This window comes from Brettanomyces bruxellensis, chromosome 6 (assembly GCF_011074885.1).
Source record: "Brettanomyces bruxellensis chromosome 6, complete sequence".
In the NCBI taxonomy this organism is placed as follows: Eukaryota; Fungi; Ascomycota; class Pichiomycetes; order Pichiales; family Pichiaceae; genus Brettanomyces; species Brettanomyces bruxellensis.
In genome coordinates, this window is record NC_054687.1 from 912,339 (window position 1) to 928,481 (window position 16,143).

At 41.6% G+C, this 16,143-nt stretch overlaps 8 protein-coding genes across 8 annotated transcripts; 4 read left to right on the plus strand and 4 right to left on the minus strand.

Annotated features, from left to right (window-relative positions):
- Positions 1-303: 303 nt before the first annotated feature.
- On the plus strand, positions 304-990 carry BRETT_003830 (uncharacterized protein; the record flags this gene model as incomplete). Its single annotated transcript, XM_041282333.1, has 1 exon — positions 304-990. The coding sequence occupies one exon, from the start codon at positions 304-306 to the stop codon at positions 988-990; it is 687 nt and encodes a 228-aa protein (XP_041136172.1).
- A 457-nt stretch (positions 991-1,447) lies between these two features.
- Positions 1,448-3,418, plus strand: BRETT_003831 (uncharacterized protein; the record flags this gene model as incomplete). The annotated part of the gene is made up of 1 exon (XM_041282334.1): positions 1,448-3,418. One exon carries the CDS (start codon positions 1,448-1,450, stop codon positions 3,416-3,418), a length of 1,971 nt encoding a protein of 656 aa, XP_041136173.1.
- A 205-nt stretch (positions 3,419-3,623) lies between these two features.
- Positions 3,624-5,069, minus strand: BRETT_003832 (uncharacterized protein; the record flags this gene model as incomplete). Its single annotated transcript, XM_041282335.1, has 1 exon — positions 3,624-5,069. One exon carries the CDS (start codon positions 5,067-5,069, stop codon positions 3,624-3,626), a length of 1,446 nt encoding a protein of 481 aa, XP_041136174.1.
- A 402-nt stretch (positions 5,070-5,471) lies between these two features.
- Positions 5,472-7,472, plus strand: BRETT_003833 (uncharacterized protein; the record flags this gene model as incomplete). Its single annotated transcript, XM_041282336.1, has 1 exon — positions 5,472-7,472. One exon carries the CDS (start codon positions 5,472-5,474, stop codon positions 7,470-7,472), a length of 2,001 nt encoding a protein of 666 aa, XP_041136175.1.
- Position 7,473: 1 nt separating this feature from the next.
- Positions 7,474-8,214, minus strand: BRETT_003834 (uncharacterized protein; the record flags this gene model as incomplete). Its single annotated transcript, XM_041282337.1, has 1 exon — positions 7,474-8,214. The coding sequence occupies one exon, from the start codon at positions 8,212-8,214 to the stop codon at positions 7,474-7,476; it is 741 nt and encodes a 246-aa protein (XP_041136176.1).
- Positions 8,215-8,459: 245 nt separating this feature from the next.
- Positions 8,460-12,377, minus strand: BRETT_003835 (uncharacterized protein; the record flags this gene model as incomplete). The annotated part of the gene is made up of 1 exon (XM_041282338.1): positions 8,460-12,377. The coding sequence occupies one exon, from the start codon at positions 12,375-12,377 to the stop codon at positions 8,460-8,462; it is 3,918 nt and encodes a 1,305-aa protein (XP_041136177.1).
- A 62-nt stretch (positions 12,378-12,439) lies between these two features.
- On the minus strand, positions 12,440-13,789 carry BRETT_003836 (uncharacterized protein; the record flags this gene model as incomplete). Its single annotated transcript, XM_041282339.1, has 1 exon — positions 12,440-13,789. The coding sequence occupies one exon, from the start codon at positions 13,787-13,789 to the stop codon at positions 12,440-12,442; it is 1,350 nt and encodes a 449-aa protein (XP_041136178.1).
- A 458-nt stretch (positions 13,790-14,247) lies between these two features.
- Positions 14,248-15,780, plus strand: BRETT_003837 (uncharacterized protein; the record flags this gene model as incomplete). The annotated part of the gene is made up of 1 exon (XM_041282340.1): positions 14,248-15,780. One exon carries the CDS (start codon positions 14,248-14,250, stop codon positions 15,778-15,780), a length of 1,533 nt encoding a protein of 510 aa, XP_041136179.1.
- Between the last annotated feature and the right edge of the window lie 363 nt (positions 15,781-16,143).

Sequence of the window (16,143 nt, forward strand, 5' to 3'; positions counted from 1 at the left end):
TTGAATTGGCTTTTGAGTGATTTCCAAAAGAAGCCAACTCCTATATTGTTTTCCGAACTTTTGCAGCATTTATCTGACTGCTATCAAAACATCGATGATTCCTACAATTGTGCAATTTCAAAACGAAAAACTATAACAAAGGTGGTCTCTAAATATTTTGGAGTATCAGCCTCCAAGCAATTCGACATGTGAGTATTTGAAATGTGAACTTTTATTTTTAAGATGAGGATACTAACAAATAATACTGATCAAAAAAATAGATGCACAAGTAGTGTGTTTATGCTTGGAAAAGACGTCAATCAGATGGCTCTATTATTAAGAATGTGCTATGATAATGCTATGCTTACCGAGGACAATGTGGGATATATGGAGATTTCATATAAATTCTCTATGTATGCCTTTAAACCAGCAATTGCTATCTCAGTAGTCTGTGCACAATTGTTTTGTCTTCTACAAATTACGCAGTTTGCATTCTCATACTTTTCAAATAATGAGACACTGTTTCAAGTTCCCAAGAAAGTGCTCAATACTAAAATTATCCGACAACCTCAGAAACCCCTAAGGTTGAAGCAACGAGAATATAATCTTTTCAAACCAAATTCGAAAGATGAGATTGAGAATCACTTAAAAACGATATCACAAATTAACAAACTACTTGTTGAAGATGACAAGCAAACAGCTGATATCAAAAGCCTGAAATCTCCTTCTGCAGTTAAGAGATTTACGTTTGGAGAAACTCTTATACCTTCAAATAGTATTTGGAGCGTGCAAGCACCAAAGAAGTCAACAACTATGAAGTCGGAGACCTTAAAGGTCAAAAATGATAAAGAAGTATTGAAAGTCAAAAACGATAAAGAAAATGTGAAAGTTACCAAAGTAAAAAATTCCAAGGTTAGTAGTGGTTCAAAGATGTCATCTGATCAAATCAAAGCAAATTTTAAGAAGAAGGTGTTAGCTTTAAAGAATCAAAATAAAAAGGTTAAGTCATAAATTAAATAATTTAAATTATATACATACGGGCAATACCATAATAAGGTATGTAAAAATATCAAAGCATGATATGTAAAGAATGATTCAAAGATTTAAAGTTTTACTGTCAGGATAGGATTGCACGACAAATTTCCGGATGTGGCTCAAACAGGCAAAGAAGAAAAAAATATGAATACAATAGGAATGGTACAGCGGGGATAAAAGTAAAATGTGGGAGAGAAGCAAAAACAAAAACAAAAATAAGAAATAAGAAAAAGGTGGGGAAAATGTGCCCCTGCGGGAAATAAACATTGCACACACATTCCCCGGAATGTCCTCTTTGATTTCTTTGGTTATTCTCAACACCAACAATAAACACTCCATATTCAAAGTTTTATCAGGAACTTACGATGCTTAATAAGGTCTAAGGTGTGGGCTGGCCTGAATATTATTATCTACATTTGCATTTACTGCAGTCATGGAAGACACAACCTGTGATAATAATACTAGATACACAATTGTTCTCGATATATTTAAGCCGATTGATTTATTTGAAGAGGGACAACTTGAGCAGAAAAAAAGTTCAGGTTCATCGAATTCACCCCGTCTAGGTATAAATTATCTTAGAACGGTTCAAAGAAAGAAATTAGTCAAGTATCCTGAGGATTTAAGTTTGGACGCTTGGTGTTCTGAAGTTTACGAGAAAGAGGATATTTTCACGAAACTACCTGGTGGAAAGGTATCAGGACAACAGAAAGAGAAAGATTTGGCGGAGTTTTCAATAGAAAAGCTGGCCACTGAAGAAAAGATATCTTTGCGGAAGAAGGACAATAATAATTTTGTGGACTACAGGTTTTCAAGGGTGGATATTATAGCAGCAGACATGAAGAAGGGTGAGATTATATCCTCAAACGAGCCATTGAAGGCAAAACTACTAGGTTATGGTGTTGTACGTCTTTACAAAAACAGGGAGAGTAAGAAGGGGATATTGATGAAAAACAAAGGCGATGATACCACAGTTGCCATTCTGGGAGTTCCATTTTACTTCACGACGAGTGACTTGCTGTTGGGCTTTTTTGATAAGGATGTTCTTGACAGTGCATCGCACATGAGGCTTTTGAAGACACAAACACCAAATCGATACATGGTTTTGATGAAGTTTAGAAGTGCACTAAAGGCAAAAGAATTCGTCGACAAGTACAACGGGAGACATTTCAACTCGATGGAGCTGGAGGCGTGCCAGATAATATTCATCAAAGAGATTATTTTCAGACCTCTGACACACAATATGGGGAAGTTAAGCACCATCCCGTATCTTTTGGACGATCCCTTTACGTCAACAAAGGCTGCAGAAGTCGTTTCAGGCAAGGATGTGAAGAATTCTCCCAGAAGAGGGTCCTCGTCAAGCTTTAAAAAAGACTCAGCTGACAAACCAAGGGAAACAATGGGTCAGGGACCATCTGAATATACAGAATTGGCCACTTGTCCAGTCTGTTTGGAGAGATTAGACGCAACTGTGACGGGATTGCTCACAATTCCTTGCCAGCACACTTTCCACAGCAACTGTCTTGCCAAGTGGACAGATGACACGTGTCCGGTTTGCCGGTATTCGAGCCGGCTAGACATGAGAAAGTCGCAGGAGGAAAAACGGGTTGATCGGTGTACGGAGTGCGAGGCCACGGATAATCTTTGGATTTGTCTTCTTTGCGGACATATCGGTTGCGGCCGGTACGATTCAGGCCATGCAATTGATCACTACGATAAAACTTCGCATTGCTTTGCGATGGAAATTACCACGCAGCGAGTCTGGGACTATTCTGGCGATAATTACGTGCATCGTCTAGTGCAAAGTGAGGTGGATGGCAAGTATCTGGAGCTTCCAATCAGAGACAAGCCTCACAAGGGCTTTTTAGGGGATGATGATGACGATTATGAGGATGATGAAGATGAAGGTGACGAGGAGGATGAAGCCAAGGAGGCGAAGATTGAGAAAATCGGCCTCGAGTATTCCAATATGCTCATTTCGCAGCTCGAGTCGCAGCGGGAGTTTTACGATTCGAAGTTTGCCGAGGTCCAGAATAAGTTCAATCTTGCGAATCAAAACTTGGTGAGTGTGAAAAAGACGTTGGGCGGGTTGAAGGAGAAACTCGAAAAAGTGTCCGAGGACTATCGAGCATGTAAGAAGGTTGATCCGAAGGAACTGTCAGATGTCAAGCGGAAGTACGAGGACGAGAAGTCGTTGAATAAGGCGTTTATGGAGAAATTGTCGTTTCTGACTTCGCAGAATTCGGAACTCCAGGACAAAAATAAGGACCTCGAGGATCAGGTAAGGGATTTGATGTTTTATTTGGACACTCAGAGCAAGCTGAAGGATGCACCTGAGGAGGTCAAGGAGGGCCAAATAGTGATAAAGAAAAAGCCTAAGAAGCACAGGAGGAGTAGGAAGTGACTATTATGAAACATATGTAATTAAAATAACTGAAATGTAACGAATGCAATTAGATAAATAAGCAACGCGCCGGAACCATCATGGGGTTCATGTCTAGAAAAGGAAAAATGCAAAGAGATAGCAAGAGAGAGAGAGAAAAAAAAAAGTAAAAGTAACAAAAACATTGGAAGAAAGAAAAATGATTGTCAATTAAACCAACACGATTTCATCGGAGAACACTCTCGTCCGTATATGAAAAGTTGGTGAAGTAAACAGACTTCTTGACATCGTTATTACCGCTAGGATCAGTCCTTTGAATCGGAATAAATGAGGAGGTACTTGTCGATCTACTTTCTTCAATACTCTCAAACAGAGACTCACCAATTGGAGAGCTTGGAGGAGTAATGGGCATCGAAGTGAACTCTTCATCAAAGTTCTCTGCATCCTCCGGATTAGTGATTATTGGTACAATCGGAGGAGGCAACTTGTCATCATCTTGTGCGATAAGTGCATCCCAATCTATATATCTGAAAAAGCGGTGCTTCTTCACCTTGTCAAACTCCTTATCGCAGTTTATTCTCTTCCTTGGATTCTTGTTGAGCAATTTCCTGAGAAAGTCATTTGCATCCTGCGAAAGATAAAATGGATACCTGACTTTTTGCTTCACGATTTTATCCATGATTCGTTTATGATTGTTTCCAATAAATGGTGGTGTTCCAGTTAGCATATCGTATAAAACAGCACCCAAGGACCACCAATCACATTGCGAGTCGTAGCATTCTCCCTTCACCACTTCCGGCGCCATGTATTCGGCCGTTCCAAACATGGAGTTGCACTCATTTGAAACCTTGCTGAGTCCAAAGTCTGTGAGAACTAGATGGCCGCGACTGTTAAGCATGCAATTTTCAGGTTTCAGATCCCTGTATATAACACCCACATTTATGTGTAAATGCCGCAGTGCAAGCACCAATTCTGCCGCGTAGTAACATGCCACTTTTTCAGAGAGCATCCTCTCCTCTCTTAGATAGTGGAAAAGCTCTCCTCCATCCAAATATTCGAGGATCAAGTACACTTTATCGAAATCCTGAAGTGCATAGTACAATTTCACGATGTTGGGGTGTCTCACCTTTTTTAGGATCGTCCTCTCAGTCAATGTCTGCTCATAATTTGTCGCATTGACAATCATAGAGGCTTTCCTGAATTGCTTTTGTGCGTACAACTTACCCGTTTTCTTATGCCGGACCAATAAAACTTTTCCATAACTTCCCTTTCCTAAAACCTTGAGCTGCTTGAAGTCCTGTATTTTCGGTTTTTGCCGCTTCGCCTCCTTCTGCACCCCAGTTTTCTTCTTCTCATTTAGCTTGCCCGCCTCGTTTGGCTCTTCTTCGCTAGAAAGACCCCTACGACTTCCTTGTCTGCTTTCTGCATTATCAGAGTCGTAAAATTCATCCAATGTCACTTTGTAAGACGTTCCTAAACGTTTACCAATGGAACCAACTGAAACGACATTGTTCGAGTTGTGCTTTTTGAAGAATTGCACTCCCTCTCCTTCATTATCTGAGAGGTCTGGAGTGTTGATAGTGCTTAAATCCTCATCTTCTTTATTAATGCTGACTTTATCCCTGAATTCAGAGGCAAGGCTGTCCTCATCGAATTCGAAAACGTCACCCATGCCACCGCGCGTTTAAACACTTCTTAATTAATTCCTTTACCGCCAGATATGTGCTTTTGTTTGACTTGGTAGCATATTAATTGTTAGCTGGTTTGTTATCTGTTGCGGAAAGAACGTGTGAGGGTCTGTAGAAAATAAATAAAATAAATAAAATAAATAGAATAAATAAAATAAAAAAAAAGTTGAGACTGAATTTTCAACTTTTCCGCACCTACTGCATTGCTGATTTTTTTTTTTTCGATTTTCTCACATTTCTGCTCAGATCTGGACGAAGCATATCTCTGTAAAGCTTCTTGATAGAAGAACACATGTGCAGAAAATAAAGGCAAGACAGCTTGCATTGGCATTATTCGTATTACTAACATTTGATAATTTATTTACTTACAGAATATAACACTAGGAATGGTGAATTTACCACCTCATAATGATGATTCCTCCATGCGTAATCCAGCCAATTGGCCCAAGTCGTTACAAGAGTTTATAAGTCATTCATTTGAGCAGGCAGCAAAGCAAAATATACAAGGAATGGAAAAAAAAAAGTTTCAAGGAGAGCTTAGAAACATAATCAACAAATCTATTAAGGAGAAAAAGGTGTTGATAAATGATTGGACCAAACAAACTCTTCCTACACTATGTCATCCTTATGGGCAAGGGCTGCAATTGTACTGCGATATTGTTGAAAAGAAAAGGGCAAAGAACTTGAAGGGAAAGAAAAAGAGTGCGACGAACAACATGGAGACCACCAAACTTGGCCAGAACAGCAAGGCGGTGTCGATACCAAAGAAAAGAAATATATTCGAGCAGGATGAAAACGATCCAGAAGCGATAAGTGGTGTAGAAGAGGATGGCGACAAAGAGAATCCAAGCAAAAAGAGGCACAAGGCGGATATTAAGGTGTCGAAGAATGTTTTGGAAAAGATACAAGAAGCAGAAGTGGACAAGAATAGGGAAAAGATGAAGAAAGAAGACGAGTTGAGAAGAATTGTAGCAAGAAAAGTTGAAGAAGAGAGAGTTCTAACGGCTGAGAAACAGAAGCAGAAAAGGCTTGCAAAGTTAGAGAGGAAGAGGATGAGACGGGCAATGAGAAAAGCTGCATTAAAAGCCACCCAGGAAGCGGATCAGAAGGCAAAACAGAAAGCAATACAAGAAGCAAAACAGAAAGCAGTACAAGAAGCAAAGCGGAAAGCAGTACAAGAAGCAAAGCAGAAAGCAATACAAGAAGCAAAGCAGAAAGCAATACAAGAAGCAAAGCAGAAAGAAATGCAAGAAGCAACTCAAAATGTAAACCAAAAGCAGATGGCAAACCAACCGACAAACATAATCATGGGCAGTGCAGGTACCAGCAAGGAGAAGTTGGATGTTATGAACTCGGAACAGAGGAAGAAGCTCCGGGAAAAGAGATTTGAACGAGAGCTTCAATATGAACCAACCACTGATACACAAACCAGCGATAAAGCAGATCCAGAAGGAAGATTTGTTGGCACATGCGAGAAACTCGAGAAGAAGTATCTTCGGCTTACATCTCAGCCGAATCCTGAGCTTGTGAGACCTGTGAGAGTGTTGAAGCAGACACTTACTCTTTTAGTGCGAAAATACATGGAGCATGCCCACTATGGCTATCTATGCGATCAGTTCAAGTCTCTTCGGCAAGACCTCACAGTTCAGAAGATATGGAGTTTGTTCGCAGCGCGAGTTTACGAAGTTCACAGTAAACTTGCGATAGAGTTTGGTGATATGGGTGAGTTCAACCAATGCCAGACACAGCTCAAGCTTCTATATGCGGATTCCAGGTTCCAGTGCATCAACAAGTATGAGTTCTACTCGTACAGAATCTTGTACTGTCTTCTTACCGAGGATCTTGAGGAGGCCTTCAACATCAAACTACAAGTTTTGTGCGAGCTTCCAAAAGATGCAGAAATTCCAGAATTCCTAACACGTGCTTTTGCAGCCTTGAATTTCTCTCTAACGAGCGATTTCTACAGATTCAGCAAGCTTGCAATGAAAGTGCGGGATGAGACTGATGCAGATGAGATAAAGGTAAAAGCAGACTCTCAAACAGATTCCCAAATACAACAAATCTGGTCTGATCACCATCTACTACTAGGACATGGAAAGTGGTATTTCTTCAATAAAATGCTAGAAAACATCATGCATCGAGAAAGAATCCGGACTTTGGACACGATCTGCAACGCTTATAGACAAATCGACAACTCGGTCTTGGGGCAGTTGCTACTTTTGGACAGGGCGCATGATCTTGCGGACTTTTACACAAAGCACAGTCTGGCTGGATTTGTAGAAAACAACAGTTCTGGTGGAATTCTAGTGTGTCATAAGGCAAAATCAACCGTTGATGCTCTGTTCAGGTCTACATTCCAAACAATCGACATCAAGGGCCAGATATAGTTTATTCGAGTTCCGGCCCCAATCCCATCATTGCAAAATTCAGGCTGTCCTGACCCTCTGCAAAACTCATGTACAATTTTATTTTGTCGATGACTTCTTTTGAGTCTAAGACGTCAGAATTGGAATCGCACCTTCCCATATCGACAGGTCCGATTCTTCGTCCATCCAACTCATAGATATGACCATTTCTCCCCTTGGTGAAGCAAATAAAGTGCAAATTGACATCCTCCTCTGCATCAGGTGCTGGGGTTTGTCCCTGCTGACTGTATTCGCTGTAAGCGGAGAGAAATAGGTTTGATATGAGATGTGTTTTTCGAGCAAAGTTATTGTAGTTTGTGCACCTTTGTAGTGACCTAACGTCATTAATGAAATTCCATATCTTCGACCTGTCCACGATTAGACCCTCGGGCAAATTGCAAACTGCGTGTAGCAATCCGTATAGTCCACATCCATTCTTAAGGAGTTGCTTAAACCACAAAATATTTTGGATATCGCTGCCATCAGCATGTTGCCGTTTGTCCTCAGACTCCCTGTACTGTTCGTATGCATCCGTAACAGGAAATAGTAAGATGATTGCATTGAGTGGCCGGGGAAGAACCGCTAATAGATCAGGTTCTGTAATTGAGTAAATATCGCAAAAGGCAAGAAGTGGGGAGAGTCCAAGCTTCCTCGAAAACTCGGTGAATATTCTAGGATCCGACTCTAGGGGAACCACAGCTCCAAAGTCTGCATTACCAGCCATTTTTGGATATGTAAAATGTTAAGTTACTGTACCATATTCAAACCATGACAGAGTGCATGCATGTACTTCTCTTATCTTGGCATAATTACATTTTTCTGTTTTTTGTATTTTTTTTTTTTTTTTTTTTTTGTATTTTTTGTCCTCGGGCAGTGCAACGATAAGAAAGCCATGAAAAATAAATTTGCGGAGATTATCGGTTTATTGCGTATCCATAATTAAATACATACCCACAATTACTTACACATCTACCTCTGTAGATCAACTATACAGACCTTCTGAGTCTTGGGCCCACCGTAAACAATCCCCCACTTGGTTCCCCTGGCTGCCTCTTTGGCCAAAGCATTGTAGATGTTGCTGACAAAAGATCGAGGAGTAGCACTGGAAACACCTCCAACTCTTCTTTTCCATTCTTCAGGTTGGTCTAGCGAAGTTATCGAGATCATATCTAACACTTCTTCCCTCGCCTCTATGGTAAATATAGGGGCATCTCCAAGGATCGAAAGCAGGCCACCGGTTGCCTTTAGAGCATCTTCAACAATGACCCATTTCTCTTTACGGTTGCTCTTTTTATTGGCATTTGTAGCATGATTGGCCACCACGATCACTTTCTGGTTAGGGTTTCTGATATTTTCGGAGCTGTCCTTATGCTCAGTACCGTCAGGAATCTGCTCATCCGACTCATTCGAGGCCTCAGTGTCGGCAAGTCCGGTAGTTTCACTTTTAATTATCTTCATCAAACCTTTCAAATCAACATCGAAATCCCGAGAAGCATCCAAGTTCTTCAATCTGAGTGGCTTATACTTGGATGAGCCACTGCGACCTTGTCTGAGCAACAACTGCAGCGTTGTTTGGGCCTTCACGATTAGCAAATACTTCACGTTGCATTTCACAGCCTCTGCCATCATATCGTCAGTGGTAAGGCAGTTCTTGGTGACATCGGCACTAATGCCATAAGACCACATGTAGTTCAACAGGTAAGGTATGACCTCTTTCAAGGCAGCAACAGAAAACGTTCCAATAAGAATCTTACACTCACGTGGGTTCCATGCGAGCCTCAGCTGTTTGTCCAAGTGCTTCTTCTTCTTTCCTCTGTGGTGCCTTATGGCACTGATGTACTTCTTCATCGAATTGTAAAAGAAGTCCCAAGCCAAACGCATTCCTACAGCAGTTGGTAACGTGCGTGGAGACTTGTTGCGGGCCAATGAGCCAATCAAATGCGTGTATCTTCCACCGGCACAAAGTATTGATCTTGCCTTATCCTCGTAGATTGCCGTGAACATTAATCCACCGCGATAAAACGACGCATTATATCCGCTGAATGGACAAACCTCAATCGCTAGATCGATCTGGAAAAGCTTCAAGTACCTCACAACCCTCGCAATATAGTTTAAGGCGCTGTCAATTCTGCTTAGCAACGGGCTGTCCAGCATGAGCTTGTGTATTTTCGCACGCACTACGTCAAGTGGTGAGCAGAACTGAAACTGGACTAACTCATTCAACACGGTCGACGGTATGTTCAACTCCTCCTTTAATGTGGATGTAGCATCCTTCATGGTTCGGCTGTAGCCCACTTCAGATAGAATACGTGCCACCATAAGCTTTTGTGCCCCTTCAATTCCACAATGCTCAAGTATGGTTTCCATGAGATTGCAGTGGTTGAGGATTATCTTCACGTTGCACTTTCTGATGAACGGGAAGATGCACACGATCTCATCTATGGCCTTTATGCACTCAGCATCCGAAAACGGAATGTACTCGGGTGCATCGGTTGAATGATTCACGATGTCAAAGTCCGCCTCTCTGAACTTGATCGGACCCGAGCCTTCATCGTTTGCTCTGGAGCGATAAACATACTCAATTCGAAACATCTTATGGACTTCAAGCTTTCTCCTTCCAAGCAATCTTGCCATTGGAAGAGTGAGATCGTACGGAAGCTGCAAAACAGAGCCTGCTCTATCCAAAACATCGTACACCTGGTAGCTTTCGTCGTAAAGTGGCGTCTTGGGGAAAAGAATCGAGTTGTTATCGTAGAACTTCACGGCCCCATGCGTTTCAAACACCTTGGAGATCTGCTTTTCAATCGTGCTGTGAAGCAAGTACTCCGTCACATCCGAGTTTGTATCCTGTGTATAATCGCCAAAAAGCAAGTCACGTGCAAAACTGTACGGCTGTGAAAAGAGGATGTTTCTAGCCTGGTGATGCCAGGACGAGGAAGGATCCACTAATGCATTCAAAGCCTCCTTCATGAGATCATCCTGCTGCTGAACACGGATCAATCCACTTTGCAGCAACTGCTTTGCCGATGGTCTTTTCTCCTGGTTGTGATTTAGCAACATCCTTATGATTTTCTTCTCAGTGGCCAAGCGCTTGGAGTCAAAATCAACTGGAAAGACGATTTCAGGGGTCCTTAGATTCTTGATCGCATTGTACCGCTCCATTGACGTCTTGAGCTTATACACCATCTCGAAAAAGATGATACCAAGCGAGTATAGATCCACCTTCTCGTTGTATGTACCGCTTCCATTCAAAACCTCCGTTGCAATATAAAGCGTGGTTCCTATGTTTGAAGTTAAATCCTCATTGGATCTATCAGCCTCCGGGACTTTAGCAGCAGTTGCCGTGTTGTGCATATTTTTGGCCAAGCCAAAGTCACCAACCTTAACATTGTTGCTGCGGTCGATGAAAATATTCATTGGCTTCAAGTCCCTGTGAATAATTCCCTGTGCATGAATATGGCTTAGTGCCTCGAGGATTTGCCGTAGGATTCTCCAGTAATTATCGGGATCATCCGGAAGTCCCTGCTGTATGAGATCAAAGAGCGTGCGGTTCTCACAGTACTCCATTTGGATAAATAGAACACTTCTCTTCTTTGTTCGCCTTGGCTGGATAATGGTCCTGTTGCTTTTCTCCCTTGCACCAATAGTGTATCCTGCAGAGTCGTCGCTTTGTGAACCAAAGGTAAACGGGTCCTCACTAGACTCCTCTGTTTCTGAAGTTGTAGCAATGTCCTGACTTGAGCTGCCAGAGTACTCAGTACTGCTATCATTCTGATCCTCCTCCTCACCTTCATTGTGACTTTTCCCATTCTCATCCTCATTCTCATCCTCACTGGTATCGGAAAAGTCAAAATTCAACTCCGGGTTCATCGAGCTCGAGATGAAGTCCGTGAAACTTTGACTGTTTGTGTTCGTGTTAGCATTTGGCCTTGCGGGAGGAACAAGAGACGGAGTTGTGTCCTCATCATCGACACTATCGGTATCCACACTTTCGTACTCATCGGTGTCCTCATCGAAACTCTCGATTGCATTCTCGTTGTCTGCATCATACGCATAGTCGTCCTCTAACCATGCCGCATAGTACCGGACCACATACTGGTGGTTAAGGCGTGCCAAAAGCATCACCTCATTCATAATCTTGGCCAACTTGTCCTCCGTGTGGCGGATCTTCTTGATCGCATAAAACCGGCCATCCAACTTGTTTCGAGCCTTCACCACCTCCCCAAAACCACCTTTTCCTAGTATGCCAACTTCATCAAAGTCCTGTGCATAACGTGAAGTTGTTTTTCGTTCAGATGCAAAGTTGGAAGCACCAAACGAGTCTCGTTTATATCGTACCACTGGTTTCCGTTGAGCCGGAATCATGATCACAGGCTCATTCGAGATATCCGAGAATCCAGAGACACTTTTGGCTCCCGAGTCTCGCACAACACCCATCGAAAGCTCGCGTGAAGAGCCTATACTGCCCCTATTAGCATCAGCATTGTCATAAGATGTGTCACGGAGTCCAGCGAGAGGGGATACATCCAGATTGAGACGAAGAAACTTCGCCGGAAGTAGTTCTAACGGATCTGGTCTCTTCCTCAGCTTCACCTGGAAAATATTCTCTAAAAAGCTGCGAAGACTATCGTCCAAGTTGACGCAGTCGACAAGAAAATCAGACGGATTGCCAAACTGGTATATCACATCGGCACCCAGTACCGTCTGCAAAAATGCAACTCCAATATCCCAGACGTCTGTTTTCCGCTGGGGCTTTAAGAACCTCGACGGAACTTTCGGGTCTATTCTTTCCGGTGCAGTCCAACCATTTGTTCCAAACGGAATCAGATCCTCATCATCGTCAATTCCAACATCAAAAGCGTCTTTCGTCTCGTCGTTCGGATACATGTGGAGCATATTCAGCAGAGTGTATCCGTAAAAAGTGGATGAGAGCTTTGGTGTGGATGTCCTCATCCCCCATGCTCAGCCATCAATATAGAGTCCAAGGTGATGCATCTGTGCATAAGACCATTCTTGTGCAAGTATTCCAGACTCTCAAGAAGCTGGATGGCCCACTCCCGGGCAGTGTTAATGTTAACAAATGCCACCGTCGAAAGAAGTGACCCTAACGATTGGCAGTAGCCACTAAGAATCCGTATTTTCCAGATGGTCATGTCCGCATCCTTTGCCACAATCTTCTTCGACACCTTTCTAGAGGATGAGTTTCTCATCGTGATATTTCCCTCTGGGTTCACCTGCAACTTCTCAATGCTAAATGCGTATACCTGGTCGATATTCTCGTGCTTCAACCTCATTACTGCCTGCAACTCCTTCTCTAATGTAAGCATCATCTTTTTGCCATGCGAGGTGTTCCAGAATGGGTTTGTTAGCTCCACCTCAGTCAACAGATACTCCATATTCTTCCTTAGGTCATGCCCAGCATGGCCATGTGCCCTATTGGAGACCTTTCGCTTAAGTTCTGCCGACCGGAGAAGTTTATCCGACGCCGACCCCTTCCTTACGTACGGCCTCACAATGAACTGCTTGGAAATCGCCTTCAAAAGACCCGTCGGCTGGATTGGAACAAACCCGGTCACTGTTCTAAACTGAAATTGTACATACTGCATTTCCACTCTGATCGGTTTATCGAATATGTAGTAGTACGACCCGGCACTTTGAAGCTCCTCCTGTGTGGGGACAAGCGATTCATCGTCTGTCGTAATTGTGGAGCTTTCTTTAACTGATTGGTCGGAAGAGCCCGGTCTTCCCTCATTATTTCTTCTTTTCAGCTCTCTTTCAACCATATGATCGAGCATTTCCTGTTCTTTGGCCCTTTCCTGTTCAAATTCCTGCTCTTCTCTCTTCTGCTTCTGTTCCAGCCTCCGTTTTTCCAACTCAAGCCGATTCACGCGCTCCTCCTCCAAAGACTCTGTCCTGGCACTTTCCTGTATTTCATCTATGTACTCTTGAATTGTCGAAGTTATAGAATATATTGCCGGCTGCCCCTTTTCGTCCTTCAATATCTGATTACATTGCCGCTTTATGCTGTCCATCTGCGAGCCCATGATGTTCTTGGGCTCTTTAAACTTAATGATAGGTGCTGATTGAGGATATGTTGCGGTAAATTCTACACTTACTAGCAATGATAACACCGGCTCTTTTTCACTGTCGGATGAAAGTGTGATCTCAAACTTCGGATGAGGCTTCTGGTTCCATGCAGATGTCTTCGGAGTCAAATCAACCAAGATATCTGGATAAATTGCCTTAAGTGCATGAAACTCATCCATCTGATCTCTGTAATATTGTTCTAACTGATCCATCCTTTAAATTCAATTCTTTCTTTTTTCCTTCTTTTCAATTTACTCCAGTTCAGTTTCCACCATCTCTTATCTGGATATAGTAACGAGAGAAATTTCTGTGCGTAAAAACTTCTAAACTCTACTCAACAACTAATCCTGTGATTATCGGGCTATTATTTCCAACCTCCAGGATTGACGGTGATCGCGCTATCGAGCTTTTTATTACTTATTCGTATTGTTACTACTTTTTTCTTTACCCGATTTCTGCACTGCCCGCACATTCCAGTCGTGATTATATCTGCGGGTCGATCGACGTGCAAGAATTCGTGTACACCCTGTCGTTCTTCTATTTCATTTTTTTTTCAACCTTTATTCTTACAGACTGTTACTTGTACAAGTTGGCCGTACGCTTTCTCATTACATTTTATATTTTTGGAAAGCCTGAAATTCTCAAAGATTGTCGGGATATACTTCTAAGAATGGACGGCTTGAAAGAGAGGAAAGAGGCATTTGTAACTGGACTCACCGGGGGTACAATTACAGATGTGTATGTGGTCACATCTATATCGGCAGTTTCATACTTGATCTGGTGCATCATCAAGAAAAGAACAAATTTATTTGAGAATCCACGGTCGGTACTCAGCCAATTGCTTGATTTTTTACTTAACTGGAACAACTTGTTATTGGCAGTGACTATATATGCGAATAACATCGCGCTCTTGACATTCTTAATCATAATTCCTGCTGTTTTCATTTTGCTGACATCGAAATCAAAAAAGTATGTTCAAAGGGTTATTAGGATCAATTTTAAAACACTTACAGTGAAGGAATATCTTCCATTTAAATCATACATCACGATATACAGGTCTCAAATGATGATTCTTACGTGTATTTGCATTCTTGCCGTGGATTTTCCAATCTTTCCCAGAAGATTCGCAAAAGTGGAAACTTGGGGTACTAGCTTGATGGATTTGGGAGTGGGATCATTTGCATTTTCAATGGGAGTTATTACTGCCAGAGCTTATCTTCGCCAGCATTTCCTTGGAAAATATTCATATTTCAGGAATCTTTTCCGCGCAATCAAAGGATCTCTTCCTATTCTTGGACTGGGTGTTTTCAGATTGTTGAGTGTGAAATATTTCAACTATCAGGAGCACGTTACTGAATATGGCAAATATTGGAATTTCTTTTTCACTTTGGGATGTCTTCCACCCCTTACTAATCTTCTCTCCCCAATAATCTTGAAGGTTTCTCCATTAATTTTAAGTCTCACAATTGGTACTACATACGAATACATCCTTACCAATAGAGGATTGATGCGGTATATTATCTCGAGCCCAAGAGTGGATTTTCTATCCGATAATAAGGAAGGTATCTTCTCATTGATCGGATACTTCTGCATTTGTCTTAACGGTCTTGCTTTAGGATCGATGATTTTAACTGTGGTTCCAACACCACACAATCTTACTAAAATGACTAGCTCGCGTGAGGATTTGATGGCTTATCATAAATCGGGAAAAAAGAGCTGTGATTTCACCTTTACCCCCGTTCAAGGACTTACTCTCATATCACTTCTATATCATGTCTTATACTTACTGGGTGACAAATGCTATAAATACGGCGTTTCTAGAAGAATGACCAACATGCTTTACGTTCTCTGGGTCTCGGCTTATAATAGTACCTTTTTGCTTTGCTACAAACTCATTGAAAACTTTGTCTGGGGAGATGTTAAAGTCCAGTATGTTGACGATAAAACATCTGCCAAAAAGCCAAAAAACACCGATTTGAGTGTTATTGATCCTTCTGTATCCGTTCCTAGTGCTCTGACGGCTGTCAATAATAACAGTTTGGTTCTTTTCTTGGTTGCCAATCTCTTAACTGGTGTTATCAACATGAGTTATGATACATTAGATTCCTCAGACTGGTCTGGAATTCTTGTTCTTATGGGTTATACCTTTATTTTATCGACATTTACAATGGTGCTGTATCATCTGGGAATTAAGCTTAGGTGAGCATTATATTACTTTCAATACCAATAGTGTATATTAGAAAGATGATGTAGTAGAAGAAAAAAATGAGGAGAAACGTGCTGCGCGCGGCTTAAGTAGAATTGTAAGTAACTTTTTTTTATTTTATTTTTATTTTTATTTTTTTGTCATTCGCAATTTAACGGTCAGAGCTTATCATGATTTAATATCTAGAAGTGATAGTGTACTAATAGAAACCTGCTGTACTTGATAAATACTACTACCATTAACGGTAACAATATCGTATAAAACACAATTGACAAAATGCCCCTATCTGAAGAAGTAAGTTTGATCAAGATGTGTTGATACTGAATGAACTTATTACTAACTGCACATTCTTACAGATCT